General features: G+C 48.8%; 1 protein-coding gene across 5 annotated transcripts; it reads right to left on the bottom strand.

Moving 5' to 3' along the window:
- Positions 1-10,479: 10,479 nt before the first annotated feature.
- Positions 10,480-27,120, bottom strand: THNSL2 (threonine synthase like 2). 5 transcript variants are annotated; one of them, XM_050754198.1, is made up of 9 exons: positions 24,566-27,120; positions 24,108-24,342; positions 22,214-22,408; positions 21,647-21,799; positions 18,046-18,276; positions 14,220-14,368; positions 13,994-14,119; positions 11,631-11,782; positions 10,480-11,209 (listed from the first exon to the last, which is right to left on the bottom strand). In XM_050754198.1, the coding sequence occupies exons 2-9, from the start codon at positions 24,328-24,330 to the stop codon at positions 10,981-10,983; spliced, it is 1,458 nt and encodes a 485-aa protein (XP_050610155.1). In that variant the 5' UTR covers positions 24,331-24,342; positions 24,566-27,120; the 3' UTR covers positions 10,480-10,980. The 5 variants fall into 5 exon arrangements, with proteins under 5 accessions (XP_050610155.1, XP_050610154.1, XP_050610156.1 ...); XM_050754197.1 differs by having other exon boundaries at positions 24,108-27,120; XM_050754199.1 differs by having other exon boundaries at positions 10,480-11,206; positions 24,108-27,120.
- Between the last annotated feature and the right edge of the window lie 253 nt (positions 27,121-27,373).

Here is a 27,373-nt window from a genome sequence, read left to right as displayed (position 1 = left end):
TAGCCCCTGTAAACAGCTGCACTGCCAGGGCAGGTGGATTGCGTTGTCATGTTCTCTCTCCTCCACTGAACTTCAGAGGAAAAGACTGAAAAAGCCATGGCTGTTTTACAAATCAGGCACCTGAGCCCAGGGAGGGGACGTCCCGCCTCTGGTCATGAGGCTGTCTTAAGCGGAGTGAGTGCAGGAACACAGAGAGCTGACTGCCCTCCAGGGCTCTTTCTAGATCGGACCTTCTCAGGTGGAAGGGAAGTCTCCGAGATATGGAGATGGAAAATTGTGTGCAAAGACTTTTGTGGGGTATACCCTCGGGAGATATGCCTGTGAGGAAGTGAGGAAGGCAGGACAGGTAGAAAGAAGATGACTCACAAAGCAGCTGCAATAGAGGACTCAGACAGTCCTGCAGGGGCCCAGGAGCTATCCTTTGTATCCCAGCCTGGATCCCTGGGAGGAGGTGTAGCCTTGCCACCCAGGGCAATGTCCAGCAAGGGATGCAGCTGTAAGCAGTGAGCATCTGGTATTCCCAGCAGCTGGAGGATAGATAGGTGTGTAGACCCCAAAGAGGGAATCTGGGCAGAGCATCACAGCATCTATTACACAGCTGAGTAAATGTTCATGGACAGATGGGAAGGTCAGCAAAGTAAGAGCTCTTGGATGTGGGCCACAGTGAGCAGCACCAGCCCAGCCAAAATGACAATGATGATAGTGGAGGTGAACAGCAGGCAGAGGGAAGCCGTGACCTAGCAGCGTGGTCCTCAGCATGCCACATACTTTTCAGAGCCTCTGGTTTCTCATCTGAAGGCAGCGTTCGGGGCGCCTCACATGGGGTTGTGTGTCCTGCACCTGCCCGGCACACAGGAGCTGCACCACAGAATTCAGTCCTCTCCCTTCCCTCGTCAAGGCAGGCTGATCTCTTGACAACATTCCAGCATGCTTTGCCTCTTGCCTGGTGTATTAGTCAACTAGGATTTGACCACCATTACAAAGTACCACAGCTGAGAGACTTAAACAACAGGGCTTTATCATCTCACTGTTGTGGACACTGGAAGTTCAAGATCAAGGTGTTGGTGTCAGCAGGGATGGTTCCTTCTGAGGGTCACGAGGGAAGGATCTGGTCCAGGCTTCTCTCCTTGACTTGCAGGTGGCCATCTTCTCCCTGTGCCTTCACCTGGACTTTCATCTACACGTGTCTGTGCTCAAACTTCCTCTTTATAAGGACATGAGTCACGTTGGATTAGGGTACATCCTAATGACCTCGTTTGATTACAATCATCTCTTTATAGACCCTATCTTCAAACACAGTCTCATTCTGAAGTATTAGGGGTTAGAACTTGAACATATGAATTTTGGAGGGGGAAGAGACTGTGACATCCATGAGACTACACCAACTCAAACGCGTTCCCTGGAAGTTGAGTTTTATAACAAATCTCCAATATGAACATGCTTACCTGTTTTATTCCTCTTTTTCATCAATCTGAGAGCAGAATAGGTGCATTCCTGATTTGCTTATTTACCATATTTGCATCATTTACCTTTTTTAGCCATTGCTTATCACTTTGCACTATCCCATCCTCCACACTGCCCACAAAGTAATCTCTCTAGATCACAAACCACACCATTTCGGCTTCTTCTTCTTTTCTTCTTTTCTCTTCTTCTTCCTTTTCTTCTACCTCTCGTTCTCCTCCTCCTCCTCCTTCTTCCTCTTATTCCTCTTTTTTTTCTTTTTTTTTGAGACAGAGTTTCACTCTTGTGGCCCAGGCTGAAGTGCAATGGCGTGATCTCAGCTCACTGCAACCTCCACCTCCCAGATTCAAGTGATTCTCCTTCCTCAGTCTCCCAAGTAGCTGGGATTACAGGCGCCCACCACCACGTCCAGCTAATTTTGTATTTTTAGTAGAGACAGGGTTTCGCCATGTTGGCCAGGCTCATCTCGAACTCCTGACCTCGGGTGATCCACCCGCTTTGGCCTCCCAAAGTGCTGGGATTACAGGCATGAGTCACCGTGCCCGGCCTCAGCCCCTTCTTCTAATCATTCAGTCCCCCAGACCATCCACCCCAAGCCATCAGCCATCACCGATTGGGATAAAGAACAAGCTCATTAGAATGGCAGCCATGTCACGCCACAGATGCCATTCTCAGGATGACCCTTGCCTCCCTCTTCACATGTACTCCATCACTTAGGATGCCTTAGCTGCAAGGTACAGAAAACTCAACTAAAACAGGCTCAAATATGACTAGCCTTGTCATCTCCCTAACAAAAAGTGCAGAGTGAGAAGCTGTGGGGCTGCTCAGCTCAGAGGTTCTCGGCATCACCAAGGCCCTTGCCCCCTCACCTCTGCTCTGCTATCCTTATAGGGGACAAGGTGGCTGCAGGGGCTCCAAGTTGCACTCGCTTTCACCCCAATGTCAAGAGGCAGCTATGGTCCTGAGTGAGTTTTCCCCATCTTATGGGCCAAAACCAGGTAACAGGCCATTTCTGAAGCTATCACAGGGGATGGGGTACCATGATTGGTTTACACCAGCCCGGCACTTCCCCGAATCCTAGGGCTCATCCTGACCCTCACCTTGCCTTTGAAGGATTTTCTGTCCTGTGCCTGGCAGGGCTACTAGATCTTTTCATTCTGTCATTCGACAAACCTCTGCTGAGCATCTAGAAAGCGCCAGGCGTGGACAATATGGCAGTGAACAAAAACAGTCATTTAGTTACCCTCATTTTGTCCATATTTCTATGATAATACTTGACATGTTTATTATGTTTTGTAGCATATATGATATTAGGCACCTCTCTGAGCCTCAGTTTCCTCATGTATAAAAGGGGGATAATAATGTACACCTCTTTGTTGCAAGATTTAGAGATAATACACCTAAAGAACCCAGGTGTGCTCAATTTATAGTTGATGCACAGGAGATGGTAACTCTTGCCCAGGCACCGTGGCTCATGCCTGTAATCCCAGCACTTTGGGAGGCCAAAGTGGGTGGATGGCTCAAGCTTGGGAGTTCGAGACCAGCCTGGGCAACATGACAAAACCCCATCTCTACAAAAACTAGGAACATTAGCCGGACGTGGTGGCACGCGCCTGTAGTCCTAGCTACTAACAAGGCTGAGGTGGGAGGATCACTTGAGCTCGGGAGGTTGAGGCTGCAGTGAGCTAAGACTGTGCCACTGCACTCTAGCCCTTGTGACAGGGTGAGACCCTGTCTCAAAGAAAAAAACAAAAAGGTAACTCTTTACAGATGTGTTTTCCCAAGACAAAGGGTGTTTCTGTTGTGTCATGAACTCCTTTGACAGTCTAGAATATTTTCAAATGCATAAAATAAAATACAAGGGAGAAGAAAGGAAACCAATTATATTGAAAGACAGTTATGAAAATATTTTAAAATATTTGAACACAGAACCATATGCTCTTTCTCAGTACTTAAATAACACAATATGGTGTCAGGTCTAATAATATATCAAAGTAGTGATGATGAGTGTTAATGATATTTCAAGGTTCCCACAACTGCTGTAATGTCATGTGAAAAGGTCTGTGAATTCTATTGTTGACAAAGACACAGGTGTTGCTAGGATTAGCTGGTTTGCTGCCGACATGCATATTTGAAGGAAGTGTTAACCTTTCGTTACAGGCTAAGGAAAATAAAAATACAGGGTTTTTCCCCCCCTTCAAGTTCTCAGACTCCCTGAATTCTATCCATGGACCCCTTGGCAGTTAATAGACTTCATGTTAAAAACCTGCCCCTGGAGTTGGAGCAAAAATGGATCTTTTTTCCCAAGGCCCTAATAATAGTATCCAGTACGGCCTCAATACCTGAAAGACCTTACTAATAGGTTTTTAAAAAATCGGTAAATGAGGCTGGGCGCAGTGGCGCATGCCTGTAATCCGAGCACTTTGGGAGGCCGAGGCAGGCGGATCACTTCAGGTCAGCAGTTCGAGACCAGCTGGCCAACATGGTGAAACCCCATCTCTCCTAAAAACACAAAAAATAGCCAGGCATGGTGGTGGGCACCTGTAATCCCAGCTATTTGGGAAGCTGAGGCAAGAGAATCACTTGAACTCGGGAGGTGGAGGTTGCAGTGAGCAGAGATTACACCACTACACTCCAGCCTGGGCAACAAAGCAAGACACCATCTCAAAAAAAAAAAAAAAAAAAAAAATCACTAAATGAGAACACACACAGAGCCCTTGTTTGGGCCTTCTTGCCAGACCTGGAGTCTAGAAGAGATTTAGGGTTTCCAGGGAGCTCTGAGACCGTCTTCACACCTGCAGCAGTGGCTGTGTCCACACAGTTTCATTTTCTGAGCTTTGGAAGATGGCCGCTTGAAACCTGCAGAAAACTCAACCCCAAACTGAGAGAATTGATCTCTACAAGCGTCCCCAGGGCTCCTTTCCCAGGGCTCAGCCTGCCTTGGGCTGCCTGAGGGTATTGACAGGAGGCACTGCTGTACAAAATGAGAGGCCCTTGAGTTCTCCAGCTGCCCTGCCCTGATTAGCTGTGTGACCTTGGCTAAAGCAACTCTCCTCTCTGAGCCTCAGTTTGCTCATCTGTAAGAAGCAAGGGCTTGGGGGGATGATGTTTCTCAAACGGTGCTGCGGGCATGCATTCTTGCTGTTTCAGACTTCTCTATCAATGGTATGTGTGTGGGGGTGGGGTGTGGGGGTGGGGTGGGGGGGTGGGAGGGTGATTTCATCTTGATTTTTTTTTTTTCTCTCTGAAAAAAGACATTTTCTGGATCATCAGTCTGGCCACCTTAAAAATAGCGTCTCAACTGTCACAAGCCAGTAAGGAGTAGCAGACGGAAGGGACACATATACAACGAGCTGGCAATAAGTGAAGACCATGTGACATGGGACGTGCTTGGGATGCTGTGCTTGGGATATTTCCCTTTGGTTAGACTAGGAAAAGGATGGAAGAGCAAAGTTATTCCACCAAAATCGGAGATAAATCCACGGAATAAACAACAACAAAAATCACATCCTAGGAATGAAGTGCCGGAGTCCCTCTGCACTGGAGTCCTGAGGGTAGCACGTGATATAGCACATATGAACGAGATTGTTTTGAATTTTTAAAATTTTGTTTGTAGATTTGTCCATATTTAATTTGAATGTTCATTTCTGCTTATCCTTGTATGGGAACTATCAGTACAAGGAGTTCCTGGGTAATTTTATATTTGTACATGTTTAAGTAGCTTTATTACAAAAACAAAAACTGTTTCAGACAACATTGGAGGTATCTGTGATTTTTTTTTTTTCTTTTAAAGGAGGGAGGTCCCAATATGAAATTTGAAAAGCAATCAATTCAAAATATATATCCATTTGGGGCCCCATTTCCTCTTCACCCTGCCCCCCAACCTTCAGGGCCTCTAATTCCCAGAGAACAAGCTCAGACTTCCCTGCCTGTGGGGTGTCGGAGTGGGGCTGGGGGTGAGGTGGGGGCAGGAAGGGAGGTGGTCAGTCCTCTTTGAAGGAAGGGCCTTGGGTGTACTCTGCTGCCCTCTTCTGGCTACACAAATCATTGCTAGGTTTATCTTGGGCTTGGAAAATTTGGAGAGTGTGTTTGGCCCTTTGGGCAGGTGGCAGTGACCTTTAATTGCAGGACCGTTGCACAGAGCTCACCTCAACCCACCTAAGCCCTCATGGCCTGAATTGAGCCAATTTTACAAGCAAGCACTGCCCTGTTTGGAGGAAGCCTTGGATAAGGCATGATGGGAGGAAAACAATGATCCAAGCCAGGAGTGAGATGAAGGGGAAAGGGCAAGATGGTCACTTCCATGGGCTCCCTGGTGGCGAAACCAAGGAGAGGTTCCCGCAGTTTCACCCTGGCCTGAACGGTTCAAGCCCTGCCTCCATTCTCAACCGTGTCTATTACAGGGCTTCTCGGCCTTGGTTTACTTAGCTCCCGAGCATCCATTCAGGAGGAAGGAAGTCCCTTCCCCAGCCACAAAGACACCTGTGCCTGCAACAAGAGGCCCTGTGCCTTCTCCAGGGTGTTGGTTTACGATAAATCTTTGTAATGACCACACCACTGAGGAGAAGAAAATAGTCCTAACTCTAGAAGGCTCCCTGGGCACTCGCAGCCCTTCAAGACCCAGACCGTTCTTCCCCACACACCCCCAGCCCCCGACCCAGGCATCTTTCTGGGCCTGCAGCTCCTCCTACTGGTTCTTCTCCAGTTGAGCATTTGCAGTGAAGGCTAGGTGTGGGGCTAGGGCCTGGGTTTATGGCAGTGGCCTTTGAGGAATGGGTAGGTAGTGGGGAAGCAGACCCCTAAACCAACCTCCACAACACCAAGGTCAGTGCAGGGGTGGAAGGGTAAGAGGCGCCTGGATGCCTGCATGGGACAGCACATTGCTCAAACCATGGGGCAGCTCCTGGGCAAGGCCATGGAACTCCATCAACCCCAGCCACCTCTTAATTTTTACCTCTCCCTTGGTATCCAGCCCTGCCCAGCACATGGTAGGCCTCAGCATCTGCCCAGCTCCTGGTCCCCGGGAGGCTCCTCGGCTGTGGAGTGGAGGACTGACGGGTAGGGTCTGAAAGAGCAGATCTGAGAAGGACGACTCTTTTGGGCAAAGGCAGCAAGCTCCCAACACAGAAGCTGACCCTGTCCTCTTTCCAGGAGGCTGATGGCCCTGCCCTTGTTGTGTTGCTCACCCCGTTTCTCTGGGGACACAGCTGGGAAAACTCAGCAAAAGCTCCCAGGCCTCGTCTATCTCCCCCACTCCTCCAGCAGGGCTCACCCGGCTGGGCCTCCCTGCCAGCAGCTGGAAATCCCTAGAACCACTCTTACTTTCTTCCTACACCACCACCCTCCTCTGAGCAGGTACCTGATCCTGGCCACCCTCATAGCGAGGAGCCCAGCTCCACACGCAGCCCAAAGTCAGAGGGAAGTTCTTCCCAAAGCTCCTGGCTCCATGCCCCCTCCCCAGAGCATCTGGCCCTTCTCCTAATGATGGATCCTCTCCTCTACCCTCTACCTCCCCATTTAGCCTTCAGACCACCACATACTGATTTGATGAGAACTTGGGGGCCCTGGGCCCAAAGCACTCCTCCTGCTATGGTGGTCTATCCCAGTGGTTAGGCTCACGGATCCTATATCCAGCCTACACATCCCTCCTCCACCACACACTGGCTGTGTGGCCTTGGACAAGTTACCTAACCTCCCTGAGCTGCATTACTTCATCTCTACTTCTTCCTAGACTCCTCATGAGGACTAAGGGAATCAATGTCTGGAAAGTGTTTTATAAAGGTCTCAGCACATCATTGGTGCTCAAGAGAGGAACTGTACTATTCCCATCATCACTGCAAATTAACATAGTTTGTTAACTGACTAGCAGAACCACTACTGACTAATCTGTGGCACATGGACCCCAGTGACCCTAACAGATCCTATTGCAGGGCATATTGGCTGGGCCAGGTCAACCTCTAACCCTGTGCCCAAAGCTGCATCAGCACCGTGGGGGGGGCCACAGAACTTTATCCTTAAGGAAAAGGCAATATCACAGGCAAGATAAGACTAATTCACAAAGCAATTAGTAAAAAATACAAGATAGCTTAAAAGTACTAAATTGTTCAGTGCAGACTATAATTGTGTTAATAGTAAGAACCATTTGTATGGCATTTGAGAGTTTACCCAGCACTTGGAAATACATTATCTCATCTCACGTAATCCTCAAAGCAAACCAGCAAAGTAAGTACAGCTGTTCCTCAACTTACAATAGTTACATCCCAATAAACCCTTCGTAAGTTGAAAATATCCTAAGTTGAAAATGCATTTAATACCCTCAACCTACAGAAACATCATCATTTGGCCTAGCCTATCCTAAATGTGCTCAGAACACTGACATTAGCCTACAGTTGGGCAAAGTCATCTGTCAACACAGCACACGGTGGAATATGGGCTATGTATCCTCGTGATCGCAGGGCTGACTGGGAGCTGGGCTCACTGCTGCTGCCCTGCATTCCAAGAGACTATCATACTGCATATCGTTAGCCTGGGGAAAAATCAAAATCTGAAGTCTACTGAATGCATATGAACTCAGTCTACTGGATGCGTGTTGCTTTCACACCATCACCATCCTAAAGCTGCAAAGTCTTAAGTCAGGGATCATCTGTATTGTTAGATGCAGATGAGGAAACCACGGCTCACACAGATTAAAAGGCTTAGTTGTGATCACTACCAGTAAGTGGGTGGCTCAGAAAAGACTCCACCCTGATTCTCACTTCATCTGGTACTAAGATCCTTGCTTTTTCCATTAAGTGGAGTGTGTGTTTGTGTATTAGTCTGCTCAGGACCGGGTGAGACTTAAACAACAGAAATTTATTTCCTCCCAGCTCTAGAGGATGGAAGTCTAAGATCGAGGTGTCCTCAGGGTTGCTTTAATTCTGGGGCCTCTCTCCTTGGCTTGCAGATGGCCGCCTTCTTCCTCTGACTTCACGCAGTCTTCCCTCTGTGCCACATGTCTATGTCCTAATTTCCTCTTATAAAATAAGGGACGCCAGTACCGCTGGTTTAGGGCCCAGCATTAAGACTTCATTTTAATTACCTTTTTAAAGACCCTATCTCCAAATACAGTTACATTCAGAGATACTGTGGATTCAACATATAATGGAAGTGACACAATTCAGCTCATAAGTGTGTGAGAGTGTGTGTGTGTGTGTTAGTGTTCCGGGGTGGGCACTTCTCCAGACTTCATCTTGCTCTCATCCTTCTTCTCATTTCCCCAAGACTCCCCGTGGCCAGTGTAGCCTCAGTTCAGGTTTCCTGTCAATGTGCGCTGTGCCTGGTGCGGCCTTTTTCTGGCCTCCCTCACAGGCATGGTGGCCTCTCAGAGCTGGATAGGTCCCAGAACCATTCAGGGGATGGGGTTTCCCTGTGACCTTGGCCCTGCCCTGAGGTCCTCAGAATATGGCAGCAAAGGAGAAGGAGCCACCTGCATGGGCCCGCCCACAGCAGGCACCAGTGCCAGTTAAAGAGGCCGGGAAAGCAGGCCTGCAGCAGCCCCTGGAGGACTCCTGGAGAAGCACAGCCATGCTCCCAGATCCATCCAAGAAAGGAATATGGCGGGCGGACCCAGGAGCACGGCCCGGGCCAGGGCCTGGGGCAAGATGGAGGGAGGCAGGCAGCAGGGCAAGCCCCATAAGAACGTGCCCGCTGACACAGGAGGCGGTGTGAGGAGAACTACATGCCAAACTGGAGACCACAAGGTCTGGGTTCAAGTTCCGGCCTCTCTGTTCCGTGCCGCCACCCTGGTAAGTTACCTCAAGTTACCTCGTCTCTCAGAGTCTGGATGTTCTCTGTTCTCACCGGCAACACAGGGGAAACAGTAGCACTTGCTTCACACGCTGCTGTCAGGATTAAATGAGCTAATTTTTGTAAAATGTCACCTGCCACACAGTAGGTGCTATCAGGGCTGCATAGTAACTCTTGTGGGTATTAGGCACTTTTGCTTTCATGGGTGTCTTCCTCTATAAAAAATACTTAAAATTCTATTGTACAACTGTGTTAGAAGAAAGATGAATAAAATCCCAGCTGGATTATACTGTTTTCTTTCGGTTTTAAAAGAAATGAAGACATTTTCATGGGCCTCTAATGAATGGTGGCCCCTAAGCATTGGGCCTATCATATCTAATGGGTAAGTGGCCCCAGGGGCTGCATCAGTGTCTGCTGCTGTGGATGTTAAAGTGTCTCAGAAACTGCCAAGTGTCGTGGCTGGTAAGGAGTCACTGTCACTCCTTTAAGAACACTCCTTCTGTCTTCCTGGGGTCCAGCATCCCTGTCCTCCCCTTTGGGAGGCACTGATTGCAGTGCCTCGATGTCCAGTCTTCCAGTAGAGGGCACTACAGGCCTTTCCCTTTAGTCCCACGGCGATACGGGGCTGGGATGTTCTGATGGGGAATGCCAGGCAGGGACCGCACCTGGTGAGCAGCGCCTTCAGACCTCAGGCAGGCAGGGGAAGGGGGCTCTGGAGGACAGATGCCCACTAGGTCATTTCACAGCAGCCCCCAGGGTGGCGGCAACAGCGTCCTCTAGTGGCAACATATTCCTCCATCCAACGCCTGCCTCCCCTCCCCTCCCCTCCCCTCCCCTCCTAGGGGCCCCCAGCATCCAAGGCAGGGGGTTTCTGTTGCCGTTCATGTATTTGTCTAAAACTCTCCTCAACCCACACAGGATTGGAACCTGATGAAATGGATTGGAACCTGAGTCAAATGGGCTCAATCCCAAGTGATGTATGAGCAACAGGGCCTTGACTCGGTTTGCACATTGATGCCAATGCTTTCCCACAGGGTCTCCATCTGGTGAGCCCCACCTCAACCTCTATGGATGCCAGCACCACCAGGGCCATGGCACCTCAAGCCTAGGCCAATGCAGGGCAGCAGGGGGATGCCGCACACACCTCAGCCCACCACTCAGCGGCCCCCAGGGCTGCCCACAGTCCTGCAGCCCTTCTAGGAGGGGACCTGCCCACAGGATGTGCCGTCTCCATCACACAGAACAAGCATTTTATTCCAGGGATTGCCAACATGTGAGCAGGGTGGAAGTCTCTGACAAGGCGGGCTAGAACCTTTGGATGTGTTTTGGGGGCCAAATCAGCTAAGGCTCAGAGAGCATATAAAGGCTGCATGAAGGTGGTGAGCTGCCCCCACCTTCACAGGTCTGGGGTCCTAAACCCCTGGAGCCATGGTCAATCCTGTGCCCAAGGCTCTTCTTCTGCAGGCCCTGAAACTTTCACTACAGCTCAGACACTGCCGCGTGGGCCAGGGACGGAGGGGGTGCTTCTGGCAACTGTTCACAGCCCCTCACTCAGCCTCCCTGTGACCAGGCACAGAGTAGCCAGGGAACGGAGTAAAGCCAGCTGGCTCCAGACCCAGCTGAGCAGCCTCCTGGGAACCTCCTAACCTATGCTTAATGGGGAGGGTCACAAGGCAGCTCAGAGGGTGCACCTCCCTGGGATCTGAAGCCTAAAGAAAGCCACCTCCAGCCAGGCTACTGGGAGGCGTTGAGGGCATGACCCCTCCACCGTCGGCTAAGGTCCTCAATGGTGTCCTGAAGCATCAGGGTCCAGTTGTCACCTCTCCGCATCGGGGTGCAGCGTGTCTCCTTGTGCTCCAGGGCTACGATCTCTGCAGGAGTCTCAGGGGTCAGGCCAGCAGCCAGGACAGCTTCCGGGAACTTGGCTGCAGAGGCAGGGGCAAGGCAGCACCGGGGAGTGCTGCTGGGGATGGGGGCAGGTGGCAGCAGGAGGACAGTGAGAGAATAGAGGGATGGGAAAGGAGAAGGTGGAGGAGGAAGGAGAAGAAACAGTGGAAGGTTAGGGACAGGGTGGGGTATGGAAGACAGAGACACAGACAGAAAATTGGTACCTCAAACTTATCGCTACAATGACGCCACCTGGCAAACTGCTCTTCCGGGTTGGAGGCCAGCTCAGCCACCTGCTCTGCCCCTGACTGTCCTTGGGATACCTGTCACGTTCCCTCTTCTGGGCCCACAGTTTCCAGGGCACAGTTCCACACAGCACCCATCACACTCCATTACAGCCATTTGTTCGTAGTCCTGTCTCTCCCACCGCTTGGAGAAGAAGAGGGCCCCTGAAATTCAAATGGTCCCTCAGTGGCCCAAGCCCCCATGGCCTGTACCTGGGCTGCTGCCTGTCCATCTGCTGGTAATGGTAGTTCACGGCCACCGCCGAGTGGGGGCACAGCAAATACTGGTTCTCATCCCAGCAGCGGCCCATGGTCTGGGTGATGGCTTCATCAGACACTGACTCGGATGTCACCACCTCTGAAAGCTGAAGGGTCCCAGGTCAGAAAGATGAGGTATGTTGGGAAAGCAGGGAAAGATGACAAAACCCCACTCTCCACCACAGACCCACACAAACCCCAGGGATCCAATGGAACATTCAGACCCAATGGCTCAGGCGTGGCTCACAGTAAAAATCCGGCCTCCCAGTTTTGAGCTGACTCACTCTGCTTGGAGGAAGGATACATTTGAGTTTTATGTCAATCCATTTAGTCGGGATTTGGCTCCTAATCAGCAAATCAACAAATCAAGATTTGTTCAACAACTTGCCACAGCCAGAAGGCTCCGGGCAGCTTGGTTGCTGGCACACCTCCTTCCTATCAGTTGCTATTCAGCTCACGGAGCACCTCCTCCAGGAAGCCCTCCCCACTTCCTTCGGACAGAGGAAGACTGCCTTGTCTGTGCTCCCTCAGTGTGTTTGGTTTATTTGATCATCTTCTGAAAATGTATTGTATGCTTATAATACACCAAACACCCTGCATATACTTGACTGCAATAGGGATCATAGAGTATCATAGATTTTCTCTTTTTCTTTTCTTTTTTTGAGACACCGAGTCTCTGTCTACCCAGGCTGGAGTACTGTGACACGATCTTGGCTCACCGCAACCTCCACCTCCCGAGTTCAAGCAGTTCTCCTGTCTCAGCCTCCCAAGTAGCTGGGATTTATAGGCATGTGCCACCATGCCCAGCTAAGTTTTGTTTTTTTTTTTTTAGTAGAGATGGAGTTTCACCGTGCTGGCAAAGCTGGTCTCAAACTCCTGACCTCAAACGATCCACCTGCCTCAGCCTCCAGATTTTCATACAGCTATCTGCTGTGAATGAGGGTTCCCAGGCGGCAATGAATGTATTTTACTTGTCTTTGTGTTTCTAGCACCCAGTACAGTTCCTGGCTCATATTATATATATAGATATATAATATGAATGCCATTGCAGCAAGTGTATAGCCAGAGAGAGAATGAAGGAGTGGGGGGTATGGTGCCTGTCTTCATGGAGCACCTCATTTATATGAGGAGAAGGAATGTGAATGTCAAACCATTAACCAAATAAATTGATCTTTGGGTACATCAAAAGAAGTACAGATTCCAGAAGGCCGAAATTCCACTCCAGTCTGCATTGGTATGGCTCAGCCTAGAGAACTGCATCCAACTTGGAAAACAACACTTTAAGGTGGATATTGACCATGCAAAATTATGTCATGCAAGGGACCACTAAAGGAAGTAGGAAGACTAACCTGGTAAATGAGGATTCTCTAAATACTGGAAACACTGAGATGTAGAATCAGACTGTGTAAGCTAGAAGGAGCAGATTCTAGCTCAACGTAAAGACTTTTGTAATGGTGAGAGCTGGTGTGAGGTAGTGAGGGTCTGGTCACTGGAGGTATGCACAGTCTGGATGGCCACTCAGTGGGAATGTGGTAGAGAAAATTAAAGGCAGCTTCAGAAATCCTTTTTTTTTTTTTTTTTAAACACAGAATAAGTACCATCACCACGTTGCATTAAAATAAAAACAATCCTTCCCAATTAGATTCCTACCATTCCAAGGGAATAAAATTTCTCCTTTTCCAAGAAAAATAAGACAGAGAAAGGGAAGGAGGGAGGGAAAGAAAAAAGAAAGTAAGAAGGAAAGGAGGGAGGAGAGAGGGAGGGAGGAAGGTGAGAGAGGGACGAAGGAGAGGGAGGGAGGAAAGAGAGAGGAAGGAAAAGGAAGAAAGGAAGAGCTCAACGGAAACAATGGTCTGTGTTCATACTGGATGGGCAAAATGGCTTCCGGTTGACAGTATTATTGGAAATTAACAACAATAATAAGTAAAAATAAGTTAATATATCAAGCCATATATTACCAGGAAGTATGCAAAGTGCTTCACATATATTATTTGATTTAAATCTCACAACAACTCTATGAGGTAGGCATTCTTACTATCGCCATTTTATAGATGAAGGAACTGAGGGACAGAGTTTAGGAAACTGGCCCAGCGTCTCAGCGCTCACTTGGGATTGAGCCCATTTGACTCTAAACTATGTTCTCTATTACCTCTCCTCATTCAATAAATTGTTCCACGTAAAGCGTCAGTAAAAGTGACGGGCTCATAGCAGGTGCTCAAGAAACAGGTGTCCTCTTCCCTTGACTAGACTTCCAAACCCCAAGTCTGCTATGTGGCTGTACCCTTTCCTTTCTCTGTGGTGTGTGGGCAGTGACTGACCTTGCTGTGCAGTTCCTTGGGCAGATTCACACTTTGGGTCCTTTCAAACTGCTCCATGAGGGCTCTTGTCACCTGGCTGTCACAGCCAGAGAGTAGCCAGAATACCCTCTCCATGTTGTAGGGCACCTGGGCAGAAAGTCACTTTCAGGTCCACACTGATCTCAGCCCCATCCAGCCCCACCTAACCAACACCTGGGCCGGATCTGCACACCTCCCCCAGGCCTACCTGAATGTCCATAGCTGATGCCAAGGTTGATTTAACAGCCTCAGACAGAGAGAAGTCTCCCTGCTGGACAGTCCTGTGGATGATGTCATTGCAGTTCACTGCCACGACCAGACGGACGGGCAGGCCTATCTTCTGAGCAATGTACCCAGCTTAAGACAAGAGAGGAAGAGAACAATGGCTTTTTAGAAACAAAAGAAAAAAGTAAATTGGGCTTCATCAAAATTAAGAAACTTTTGTGCTTTTTGAAGCTTTTCTGCTTTAAAAAGGACACTATCAAGAAAATGAAAAGGCAACTCACAGAACGGGGAAAAAATGCAATTCATATATCTAATAAGGGATTGTATCCAGAATATATAAAGAACTGTTGCAATTCAACAATAAAAATACAAATAACCGAATTAAAAAATGGGCAAAAGCAAATGTCCATCAGTGCCAGACTGGATTAAGAAAATGTGGCACATATACACCATGGAATACTATGCGGCCGTAAAAAAGGATGAGTTCGTGTCCTTTGTAGGGACATGGATGCAGCTGGAAACCATCATTCTCAGCAAACTATCACAAGAACAGAAAACCAAACACTGCTTGTTCTCACTTATAGGTGGGAACTGAACAATGAGATCACTTGGACACAGAAAGGGGAACATCACACACCGGGGCCTATTGTGGGGAAGGGGGAAGGGGGAGGGATAGCATTAGGAGATATACCTAATGTAAATGACGAGTTAATGGGTGCAGCACACCAACATGGCACATGTATACATATGTAACAAACCTGCACATTGTGCACATGTACCCTAGAACTTAAAGTATAATAATAATAATAAAATGGGTAAAAGAACAGGCATTCCTTCAAAGAAGACATACAGATGGCCAATGAGCACAGGAAAAGATGTTCAACATCATTAGTCGTGAAGGAAATATAAACAAAAACCATGAGCTATTACTTCACACCCTCTAGGATGCTAGAATCAAAAAGACAGATAATAAAAAGTGTTGGTGAGGATGTGGAGAAATTGGAAAATTCCTACATTGCTGGTGGTGACACAAAATGGTGCAGCCACTTTGGAAAACTGAAGTCTGTCAGTTCCTTAAAATATTAAACATAGAGTTATCATATAACAGAAATTCCACTCCTAGTTATATATCCAAAAGAAATAAAATATATGGTCACATGAAAACTTATACACAAACGTTCACTGCAGCATTATTCATAATAGCTGTGTTAAAACAATCCAAATATCTATCAGCTGATAAACTCATAAACAAAATATACCGCTGTATGGTATATACATACAATTGAAAAAGTACTGATACATGATACAACACGAATGAACCTTGAAAACATTATGCTAGGGGAAAGAAGCCAGGCACAAAAGACCACACACTGTATGATTCCTTTTATAGAAAATATCTAGAATAGGAAAATCTATATAGAGAAACAAAACAGATTCGTGGCTGCCAAGGGCTGGCGAAGGAGGTGGTCTAAGGAAAAGTGAGGAGTGACTGCTAATGGGTACAGGGTTTCTTTTTAGGGTGACGTAAACATTCCAAAATTGGTTATGGTGATAGTTGCATAAGTCTGTGAATATATTATACTAAAAACCACTGAATCATACACTTAAAATGTGTGAATGGTATGTGAATCATCTAGCAATAAACCTGTTTCAGACACACACACACACAGAGAGAGCGTGCGAGTGTGAGGATGACTAGGAGCACATCACCATGCCCTGAGGCTGTTCTATGTGTCAGCCCCTCCCAGGGGCCAAAGTATTTCATAGATGGCTGACTACCGTAAAACACCAATTTTTGGAAGAGGAAATGAAAGTTCCAAGAGGTCAAAGTGACCTTTCCGAAGCCTGTTAAGTGTCAGAGTCAGGATTCAAAATATGCCTGAGTCCTGAGCACATGCCCTCCCTCGACTCAGCCTCCCAGACTACTCTCCCTGCACAGGCATCAGGGGAGGCCAGAGCAGCACCCTCAGTCCACCCCAACAGCAGTTCTTGTTTGCACAGAACAAGCAAGGAATTCCTCCCTTTAAGAGGTGTAGAGCCCGGACATGTGACATCATTTAGGAAGGTTTTACATATGGTGCTTTCATGAGCAGTTTATCTCTGGTGAGTAGCTAAGGGGAGTTAGGGACAACCACACAATCCAACATCACTGTTAACCTGGCAAAACGCTTTCTCATTCTTTTTTTTTTTTTTTTTTTTTTTTGAGACTGAGTCTCTCTCTGTTGCCCAGGCTGGAGTGCAGTGGCACAATTTCAGCTCACTACAACCTCCATCTCCCAGGTTCAAACGGTTCTCCTGCCTCCGCCTCCCAAGTGACCGGGATTACAGGCGTGCGCCACCACACTTGGCTAATTTTTGTATTTTTAGTAGAGATGGGGTTTCACCATGTTGGCCAGGCTGGTCTTGAACTACTGATCTCAACTTTCTCCTTCTTATTTCACCTGGTCCTTATGAGAACATCATGATATCCTTGCCTGACAGGGGAGAAATGGAGGCTCAGGAAGGTCCAGGGTCTTAAAGCCAAAGAGTTGGTTCCTGACAGAGCAAAGGTGGATAAGAACGCCCTCAGGAAACGTTGGTCACGTGTTTATTTTGTATCGAGCACTGTGGTAGGCTCTGGGCTGCAGAGGGCCACTGGCTGCACAACTCGGTGCATCACTAACTGGAGGGTGATGGGAATGGGGAGCATGGTGGGCTTTACCCCATGAGTGGCAAAGAAGCTATTCCCTCCTTGCCTGCCAGCCCACTGTTCTCTCCACCCTTCTTTCAGTGGCAGAAGTCAGGAAGCCCCACCCAACCAACACCTGGGCCACATCTGCACACCTCCCCCAGTGGCTTCCTAACCACTCAGATGCTTCTGTGCTCTCAGCTAGACCGTCCTTGGTGCTCATCAGAACCAATGGCATTGCTGGAACTATCAGGAACAGAAATTCCCGTAGCCTCGCCAGCTCTGCAGCCAGACTGCCTGGGTCGCACTCCTGGCCCAGCTGCGTAACCAGGGCATGACTCCTTTCTCTGTGCCTTTGTTTCCTCATTATAAAATGGAAAGTGTCTTCTCCACAGGTGGATAAATGAGTTCCTATGTGAAAAGCATTTAGAACAGTGCCAGTTGCATACTAAGTGCTTGATAAATATTAGTGATTAGATAAAATGATTTTAATGCTACACAGCTGTACAGCACTTTGCCCTTACAAAGTCTGCATGTACACAGGAATCTTATTCGTTCATTGAGGCAGTCCTGGGAGATATGATGAGTGATACAATCTCATTTTATAGCTCAAAGGTTGAGTCTAAAGGACTGCTCCACAGCCTCTCAGCTAGTAAAGGACAGAACTGGGGCCAGAACCCCAAGTCCAGAACTCTTTCCACATCACATGGGGTCAGGGTAGTGCATCCAGGAATGGGAACACACGTGCCAGTCAAGCCGCTTGCCCTCACATTGGGTAGCTGGCCAGGGTTGGGAGCAAAGTCCACATTTCTGATTGAGGGCACTGCCAGCCAGGCACAGCGGCTGACCCTTGACCTTGCCTCTCCACACTCTGCTGAGCCAGCGAGCACATCAGGTGAGGCTGCAGGAGCATGCAGGGTTAAGCCATCACCCTCTGCTGCTGGCAGCAGGAGCCCAGGATGCTGCCCCAGGCAATGACAGGGGAAATCTTCTGGGAGCTGCTTCTGTGGGGTTTCCCATCACCTTCAGAACTGGGACTCCACCTTCTTTCTCCTCACAGTTGCAGCCAAAAGGCAGCTAGAAGGACTGGGGCCGCAGGTATTTTTCTGGAAAGCCCATTTGTGCCCCGGGGACTCCTTACCTGCAAGGTTACCGGCAGCCCCTGTTGGCACAACCACCTCCACCAGGGGTAGGGGATGCGTGTCCAAGGATGGCGTACACTGGAAGTAAGCAAAGAAGTGGTGGGCCATCTGCACCAGGACCCGGGACCAGTTGATCGAATTCAGGCTCATCAGATTGTGCTTCTTGACAAAAGCCACGTCGGCAAACACAGTCTTGATCGGCTCATCGAGCTCATCGCTGTTTCCCTCCACTGCCGGGGCAAGAGGAGAGGGCAGCTGTCAGGAGCATGTAGAGCCCCCAGGAGGTCAGCACCCGCCTGCGACAGCCCTCCCAGGCTGAGCCCATCCTCCTGGGACCTTCGCGTAGCCTAGGTTTCTTTACTTTCACGTAACTTGACCTCACTTTCTAGACTCAATATTAAGCTCCTCAAGGACAGAAACCATGCCTCAGATGCTTGTGTTCCTAAATATCTGCCCTAGCTTAGAACAGAAAGGGGAGCCAGAACCAGTTCCAATGTTTCTACCATTATCTAAAATAAGATAGCAAATGTCAACCTTCTGGGATCCTGGGAAAATTTCTCTTTGTAATCCCTGCCCACTTCCCCCACTCTTCCACAGACGAGGAACCGTGTGGCTGACTGGAAAATGATGAGAGTCATAGCCTTTCCTCCACAGTCCTCTACCAGGGCCCAGGGTGGAAACAGCCAACATTCCCCCGTGGTCTGTCCTCTGCCCCCATTAGGTCACAGGGTAGGTGTTCTGCTCTCTGCTACTATATGGCAGGTAAGATTACATGGACAGAACTTCCCCTCCATGAAACTGGGTGTGTACATCAGTGTAATTTATGAGTGAATTACTGGATAAATTTATGGTGAATTGTCCACTAATACAAGTTATATCCCCCATCTAGCTCAATGAGCAATCAAGCCAATATTGATTTCTTATCTGATACCCGAGTATGTCTCCATTGAATCTACACTTGGAAGGGAGAGGGGTGAACTTTACTGGGAAATGTGCCAGAGAAGGCATTAAAGGTGCTAACCATTCTGCCCTTCAACACTGTGTAGCAGCAATGGAGCTGGGGGACTGACTCTAGATCCCCGTGTGTATCCAGAATGGCCAGGGCCCGTCACGGTGATTCCATTCCTTTGCCAGGACCAAGCCAATCAGTGCCTGGTATTCTCATGGGGTCAGGGTTGGCTCCAGAATGACCATGTGAATAAATTCAGGTCAGTGAACCACAAAGACGTGTTTGCTGAGTTCTAAGAAAAGATTCACTGCTTTTAGGAAAGAGCAACAGGAAGGGAGAGACCTGGTTACCTCAAGGAAACACCATATGACCACAAGAGGAAGGAGCCTTAGGACTGAGGAGGGCAGAGCAGAGGATGGGAAGGACCTGGGTTCCTGAGAGCAGTGTCAGTCACTGAATGAAGCAACTGGGAGCCCACTCCACCTCTGGCCTTCCAGTTATGGAAGCTGGAAAATATTCTTGTTTAAGCTGGTCTGAGTTGAATTTTTTGCTACTTCTAGCCAAAAGCATCCCAAATAATGTAATTAATAAATACCTAGCACCTGCTGATTATTCTGTGCTTAAGAAGAACCAAGTATACAATGTACATGGAAATCAATGACTTTATAAACCAACTGTCCACACGCAATAGTCTAAGTGGTCCATCCCTACTTGCTAAGCTTACCAGTCTACGGAAAAATACATATTTGCTGTTACATCCTGAACTAACACACATCCTCCTTAAAACCAAACCAGAAAGCTCTAGAAAGGAAAGAAAGCATCTGAATAGTGCCATTTATAAACAAAACTGATTTCTGTGAAGCCTGCTGCCTTAGTTTCTGATTTTCTTCAACATGTACACAACAAAACACTCCCTTCAGGTCCAGATTTAATGACTTGATACATTCATCAGATTCCGCACTCCCACCATTACTTTACACTTGAGCACTGTTCTCCAATCCACAAGTCAGGAATGGAGCTTTCAGTCACACCCTTAGGTCTGCATACAAAAAAGAAAAAAAGGGAGGAGGAGGCAGGACAGAGGCACAAAATGCTATTCTCTGCTTTGATTCTAGGAAAAAACAGTCCTAGATCCATAACTAGCAATTTTGGTGCTTGGGGTATAACAAGGACCCTCAGGAGCCTGAATCTTGTGCATTGAAGTCTTGCAACAACTGCGGGAAAATGCAGCCAAATATGAGCAATTAGCAAGGCAAATGTGTAAGACGACGTCAACACCTGCATTAGCATGGACTTTTCACTGGCAAGTGTATGCACTTGCTAAAGAACAGAGCAGAGGGGCAGTTTGCTTGCTCTTGAACAAACTGACAAAGGATATTATGCTATTCCTTTGGATAAGTTTGCTTTCACTGTGCTTTTGCTCCTTGTCACAGCTGATGTTATACAAAAATAACCTCTACAGGATGATGATAAGAAGCCAGGACAGTTGTAGATGGAACATTCTCTGCCATCACACTTGCTGTTCTGTCAGGTGAGTGACCAAACTAAGCCAGGCCTCCTGGAAAGCGTGCCCGAGGCCACAGCCCACCCAGGCCAAAACTTAATCCAAGTCCCCACCTTACAGCTACCTGGGGTCCAGTAGGGTGTGAGAGGTAAAAATAAAAATATACAGCTCCACCCACACTCGCCCCATCTTTCTCCACTCCCAATCCCTATAATGATTAAATCCATTAGGAATAGATGGCCTGATATTAAAAAAGATGGCTTTTGCCTTTCTCCAAGCACAAAATGCTGTGATTCTCATGATGTGACTCAGGTAGGAGTATAACCAGTGGTGGGTACCACTGGTCCCTATTTTAAATATTTAGACCAGATAACTAGTGCATGGCTTAGTTGTTCCCATACCGTAAAGAACAGCAGGAACCGTCAACATATAATGACACATTATCTTTTTTTTTTTTTTTTTTGACAGGGTCTCACTCTGTTGCCCAGGCTGCAATGCTATGGCATGATCCTGAGTCACTGCAGCCTTCTGGGCTTAAGCGATCCTCCCATCTCAGCCTTTGGAGTAGCTGGGACTATAGGTGCACACCATCAAGCCCGGCTAATTTTTGTATTTTTTATAGAGGCAAGGTTTTGCCATGTTGCCCAGGCTGGTCTCAAACTCCTGGGCTGAAGCGATCCACCCACCTTGACTTCTCAAAGTGCTGGAATTACAGGCGTGAGTCACCGCACCTGGCAACACATTCTCTTAAAATAATTACTTAACATGTTGGTGTCCTCTAAACTTCAGAGTCTTGGAACAAAACCCAAGTCATTTGGCTCAGGTTATGACTCTGCATGGCTGCTGACATACATGACACTTGCAGGTTGGACATGCATGGAGGTGGCATGTTTTGGGATATGGTTTTCAATCCGTACTTAGTGTGCTGTACTGTTAGTATCAGTTTATGCATCTGTCACCTCCAATAGTTTACTGTGTAGCCAGAACCCTGCCCAGAGCTGAGCCAAGGCATATACACCAACCTCAAATATGACTGATGAAAGGAAGACAGTTACCCAATTGTGCAGTTTTGTTCCAGCCCATCTCCCAAAGCAAACCAAGTAAGGCAGGGCTGTACTGTCCCTAGAGCCTCTGCCTCAGCACACACCTCCAAACACATGTACGTTCTCCTTCAGCACCGTTGTCATCTGGAGCTCCTGAATCTTTGTGCAGTGACCTTTGGGCAGTAGAACGATAATGTCCACGTTCTTTGCCCCTTGAACACTCTCAATGGCAGCACTTCCTGTGTCCCCAGACGTTCCTGGACGGGAAGAAAGGATAACCCTCCCCCTTTAGAACAAAGGGGATGAACAAGGAAAGAAAGGGTCCCCAAAGCACTGTTGTCAAATATAGCAACGACTACTTCAAATACTTGGAGGATATGAACCTAGCACTCCACATAGGGTCCATGGATCCACGGATAAAATTCAGGACATCAGTGAACTTGTGAACCACATCATCTTAAGCATTTTGTGCCCTTCAAACATTACTCTGAGGAAGTTCCATAGCCTCCATCAGCCTGGCAAAGGGGTCTATGGCACCAGAAAAGGTTAGGAACCTTGCTCTGGAAGAACCAGTACCACAGTCCCTGAGTGGCTCCATGAACAGCATCCCATAGGTGGACACCCTACAGTCACAGCACTCAGGTATTCCGGGTTCGTGCCCCAAAACACACCTACAACCACAGTGACGTGCTTCTCCCTCTTCTCCAGGAAGTACTGCAGGAACTGTGCTGTGCAGGACAGGGACAGGTCCTTAAATGCATATGTGACACCATGCCACAGCTCCAACACGTTCAGCCCATTCCTCAACCTGGACAGATGGACCACCTCTCTGTGACGGAATCTGCTGAAGGCTCGGTCGATCAGATCTGTGAGGGTAGTGGGGTGGACAGCCAATGAGGGGCCTGGTCTCTTTCTCAAGTTCCCTCTCAGTCTCTGAAGATAAAAGTTTCCAACTCCTGCTACTAAAAGGCCAAAAATCTTCATCTTAAATGATACCATTTTTGAATACAATTGTATAAACCTAGAAAAAAATCTGGGAAAACATACACCAAACTTTCGTAGATTCCTTATAGTGATTTCCTCAGAGACCAGGATTGGTGCTAGAAGACTTTTTCATTTTTTATACTTCCTCATTGTTTGACTGTCTCGTGAGCATGTATTCCAATCAGGGGTCAATTAAATAGCTACATAACACATCAATGTCACATCCCATCTAATGCTCCTTCGTTTTTTTTTTTTTTTTGAGACGGAATCTCGCTCTGTCGCCCAGGCTGGAGTGCAGTGGCGCGATCTCGGCTCACTGCAAGCTCCGCCTCCCGGGTTCACGCCATTCTCCTGCCTCAGCCTCCCGAGTAGCTGGGACTACAGGCGCCCACAACCGCGCCCGGCTAATTTTTTGTATTTTTAGTAGAGACGGGGTTTCACTGTGGTCTCGATCTCCTGACCTTGTGATCCGCCCGCCTCGGCCTCCCAAAGTGCTGGGATTACAGGCGTGAGCCACCGCGCCCGGCCCTAATGCTCCTTCTTAAAGATAGGAAGCTTTTTGTTTGTTTGTTGCATTACTAAATCTCGCACCTGTGACGCCAGAGCTTTTGGATGGCTGATATACAGCCCTCCCTAAGGCAGGACTGGAGCAGTCCTAGAGCAGAGCTTCTCAAACTGTCACTGGCAAACCAAGCACCTGGGATCTTGTTAAAAAGCAGGCTGGTTCAGTCAATCTGAAGCAGTCCCGGATTTCCAACAAATGCCCAAGCAATGCCATTACTGCTGGTCATCAGACTGCATTTTAAGTGGTCCTTTCTCTTCCCCAACCCCAAACCACCACCATTACATTATGGATTTTGTTCTTGCTGTTTCAAGTGTGGCTCATGGACCAGTAGTGTAGTATTATTCGGACATCTGACAGAAATGCAGAATTCTCACTCCTATGCCAGACCCACTGAATCAGAATTTGGTTTTTAACAAGATCCCGGAGGGAATCCATAGGCACAGTATAGCTTAAGACAAGCTGGTCCGGGACAGTCTTGAAGTCCCTTCTGGAATTAACATTCAAAAAATAAAAGAGCAATTTGGGGGTCTGGGTGCTTTATGTGCAGGAAGGAAACACCTCAACGTTCAAGTCACTCAAGATGATTCTAAAATCCCTAGTGTTGAAGAGGTTTTTTGAAAAGAGAGAGAGACAGGAAGGAAGGAAGGAAGGAAGGAAGGAAGGAAGGAAGGAAGGAAGGAAGGAAGGAAGGAAGGGGAGGGAGGGAGGGAGGGAGGGAGGGAGGGAGGGAGGGAGGGAGGGAGGGAGGGAGGGAGGGAGGGAGGGAGGGAGGGAGGGAGGGAGGGAGGGAGAAAGAAAGAGAAAGAAAGAATGAAGAAAATGTCAACATTCATCTTCCTGGAGAAAGGATGAAATCTTTCAGAATATTTTCAATTCTGGGATTCTAGAGTCAGGAAAAGAAAGAAAGTTTGAGAAACGTGACTAGAGACTTCCTAGTGGTTTGGTGATGGATTTGCAATTCTGCAGACTGAGCTGGCAGGGGCTGGAGGAGTGGAAGTAGAGGTGGGAGCACTCACCATTTAAGTCATCTTTCGGAATGAGCTCAGAGCCGATGAAGAGGGCACACAGCTCCTTCACCAGGCCAGGATAGGAGAGTGTGCTCCACTGGCACAGGGTCTCTCTGTCCAACTGTGGGAGCTCTTCCGGCATAAAGAGGCCTCCATCGGGTGCATAGCCAGAGAAGAGGGCCCCCTCAAAGTCGACCCGTGGGGCTATGCCCCTGGTGCTGACGTACCACATGATCCTGGAGGCCTGCAGAGAGGACAGTCCCAGAGGCACCTGGTCTCCAAGCTCCCACACCCCATGGGGCAAAGCCAAAGCACACACAGTCTCACAGTTAGCCTCTGGACCACCACTCTCTGGGGCATATGTCCCAGACCTAGAGATGGCAGTCCTGTCTCAAGTCTCATGCCAGCTTCATCTGCAACCGTGTAAATCATGATTCCTTCAATCAAAATGAGGCTATTCCACTGACCTCCTGTCTTGAGGGAAAAGGTATCGGAGCATGCCTGGAAAAGAGAAAGCTTGGTCCTCACCAGTGAGAAAGGCGGCCTGGGGGTGGGGACAGATAATAGCAATAGTAGGCAACTACCAGCTTGATACCTCTCTTGCTAAGGTAAAAGGCCAACACACAGAGTTATACACCCCTGTCAGGGATGTCTGGAACCACTTCTGCTCAAAAACCAAACACCTTCAATGGTTATTGGAAACACTGTCTACAGCCTAGTAGTTCTCAACTCTGGTAGCCTGTTGGCATCAACTTGAGAGCGTTAAAAAAAAAAAAAAAAAACAACTACCTGAATCAATTAAATTAGACTCTAAATAAGAGGCTCCTCAAGAGAGTCTAACATGCAGCCAGGGTTGAGAAGAGGGTGGCCAACTTATCCCAGTTCGCCCAGGAGTTTTCTGGTCTTAAAACTGCAAGTCCCATGTCCTAGGAAACCCCTCAATCCCAGGCAAACTAAGATGGTTGGTCATCCTAGTGGATAACCAGTGTTCTCCCTCTTAGCCTAATCCTATGACAGTTACAAGTGCTGACATGCAGTCTTTAAAACTAACTGGCCCTGCATGGACTGAGTTCTCTGGTTCCTGGGGAAGCCCAGGGCACCTTAGGCCTAACTCTGGTCACACTTCCACATCGGTTACTTTCCCAGGAGCCAGATGCCATGTCAAGGAGCTGGGCTTGAACTCTGAACACCTTCCTCTGGATCATGACAGTGAATTTAGGGGCACTGGCTTCGAAGCCCCAGAGTAACTCTGGGGATGAATTTGACAAGACATAGCCCTCAGTATTAGTTTGGACTTTCTGTGCCAGGGTGGGAAGGGAACCCCTGCCCTCTAAGGGCAAAGCCACCCAAAGCTCTCTACCTACATGAGGCCTATGAGCACTGACCTGGAGGAATTCTCATTTCCTAGTCTGTGGCTCTGACATCTATGGGCCCAAGTGCAAGTCTCACGTGGGCTGCCACATGCCACTCTCTTACCTACAAATATAAGTGTATCTAACTTAGAGACAGAGACAAGCTTGATCATACAAACCATGAATCTTTTGAAAGTGATTATGCTGGGACAATGGTATAAGCCAGAACTGTCTCTGGCAACCTAGGACACAAGGTCACCCCATGTGGAAGTCCATGTCAAAGAGATGAAATCTGGCTAACTCCAAAAGTTAACTGCAGTGGATAAGCAAAGCAGACAGTATTTCACAAAACAGAACCAGGGTTGGGGGGCAGGTGTTAACGGTGCTCAATAAAGAGAGGAATTTCTGCAATTCTGTAGTAAGAGTTAGAGCCAACGCAAACTGCCCAAGACCCTGGCATAACAGAAAGACGGCCTTCATAGGACCAGACTTAAATGCTACGCCTTAGCCCAAAGAACCCGTCGCAGGAGTGAGGGCAGGAGCAAGCAGGGCAGTAAGGTACAGCAAAAGAATTTTTGGAATGCCCTTCCCTGGGTGGAAGGAATATCACACCTGGGGCACTGGGAAGGAGGATATGGAACAACTGTCCAGCAACAGAGGACAGAGGGGCTGGCGAGGGGCTCTGAGCAGGTCATGGAAGGAGCTGGCCTCATTAGCACAGACCCATGCCCCTCACGCAACAGGACTGTCTCTGTTCTGTCCAATGCCCTCCAGGGGCAGCATTCCCATGCCAATGGAGCAAAGCTAAAGAGAAATACACATGGTTGGGTTCAATGTAAGCCAGAGGCGGAAACAGCAACCACAAGAGGTGGCGAGGTTGAAGAAGAAAACCAAGTGCTGTTTGTTGGGCTGCTCTGTGGGGCCTTCAAGCATGGGACGCAGACCCGGACTACGTGACTCCTGGGATTTTATATTCTAATAATTTTCCCTCACGACTCCTCTGGACCCTATTCCAGAGTAGAGAAGGTCAGAAAAACTCTGACCGATAACCAGGATAAATAAACACTATGGTAAATAGGAGCGGCCCGAAGGCTGGGAACCAGAAGGTGGGTAGACGGGCGCTCCTCAGGGAGGTGGAGGGGTTTTGTGAGAAGCGGTGGGGCAGGGCGGAGACTCGGACCCCAGGAGCCTACGGCACCCCTAGGGGTGGAGGCAGGCCCCGGGCTCTCTCAGCCTACCGGCGCCAGTCATCCCGCCAAGGAGGGCCGCCTAAACCCTCAGGGGGCTCGCAGGCGCCTGAGGTTCCACTCCCTGTCCCTGAAAACACCACGGACTTCTGTTCCGGGTTTCTCCATTGACTGCCCAAACCCCGCAGAAAACGCAAAGCATCAGAAACCCCACCACCACCCTCCTAAGTTCCCCCAAGTCCGAGCGCCGGAACCAAAGGTTCCAGAAACGGGCGGGGCGACCGACGCGGGCCTGCTGGAGTCAGGGCTGAGCAGAGCCGCAAGAGCGTCCGGAGCTCGGAAATCTCGCCCGCTACGACCCCGGGTGGGCGGCAAGGTTGGCGCGCGTTACCGGTGCGGGGAGCGGAGCGTAGCGGGGATGCCCGGGCTGCCAAATTGAGCACTCCCGAGGCCGCGTCCCCGGCGGTGGGGTGGGGCTTCCGGTCGGGGCCGGAGCTATGGTTCTCAGCTCCGGGGAGGGAAGGACCTGGGGGTGGGGGTGGGGTGGGGTGGGGTGGGGTGGGGAGCGGAGGGCGGAGCGCGGAGGACAGCGTGTGGGCCGCGGTGCGGGATCAGGGAAGTATCACCAGGGAGAAGCCCTGTGCCCCTCCCGCGGCCCGTTTTTTAAGGCGCTTTAGTAAACGCTTTATTCACATTCGGCTTCAAAATCTTCGTTGCAGGGCTGTGAGTCCCACCA

This window comes from Macaca thibetana, chromosome 13, assembly GCF_024542745.1.
Source record: "Macaca thibetana thibetana isolate TM-01 chromosome 13, ASM2454274v1, whole genome shotgun sequence".
NCBI classification, from domain to species: Eukaryota; Metazoa; Chordata; class Mammalia; order Primates; family Cercopithecidae; genus Macaca; species Macaca thibetana.
Note: the sequence above shows the minus strand (reverse complement) of the source record. Positions and strands in the feature narration are given on the sequence as shown.

Coding starts and splice junctions, on each gene's coding strand:
- THNSL2 (XM_050754197.1), bottom strand. CDS start 24,330: ATGTGGTACGTCAGCACCAGGGGCATAGCCCCACGGGTCGACTTTGAG. Junction 18,277..21,646: donor GAACGTACATGTGTTTGGAG/GTGTGTGCTGAG, acceptor TTGCCCCGGCAG/TGGAGGGAAACAGCGATGAG. Junction 11,783..13,993: donor CCAAGGAACTGCACAGCAAG/GTCAGTCACTGC, acceptor GGGACCCTTCAG/CTTTCAGAGGTGGTGACATC.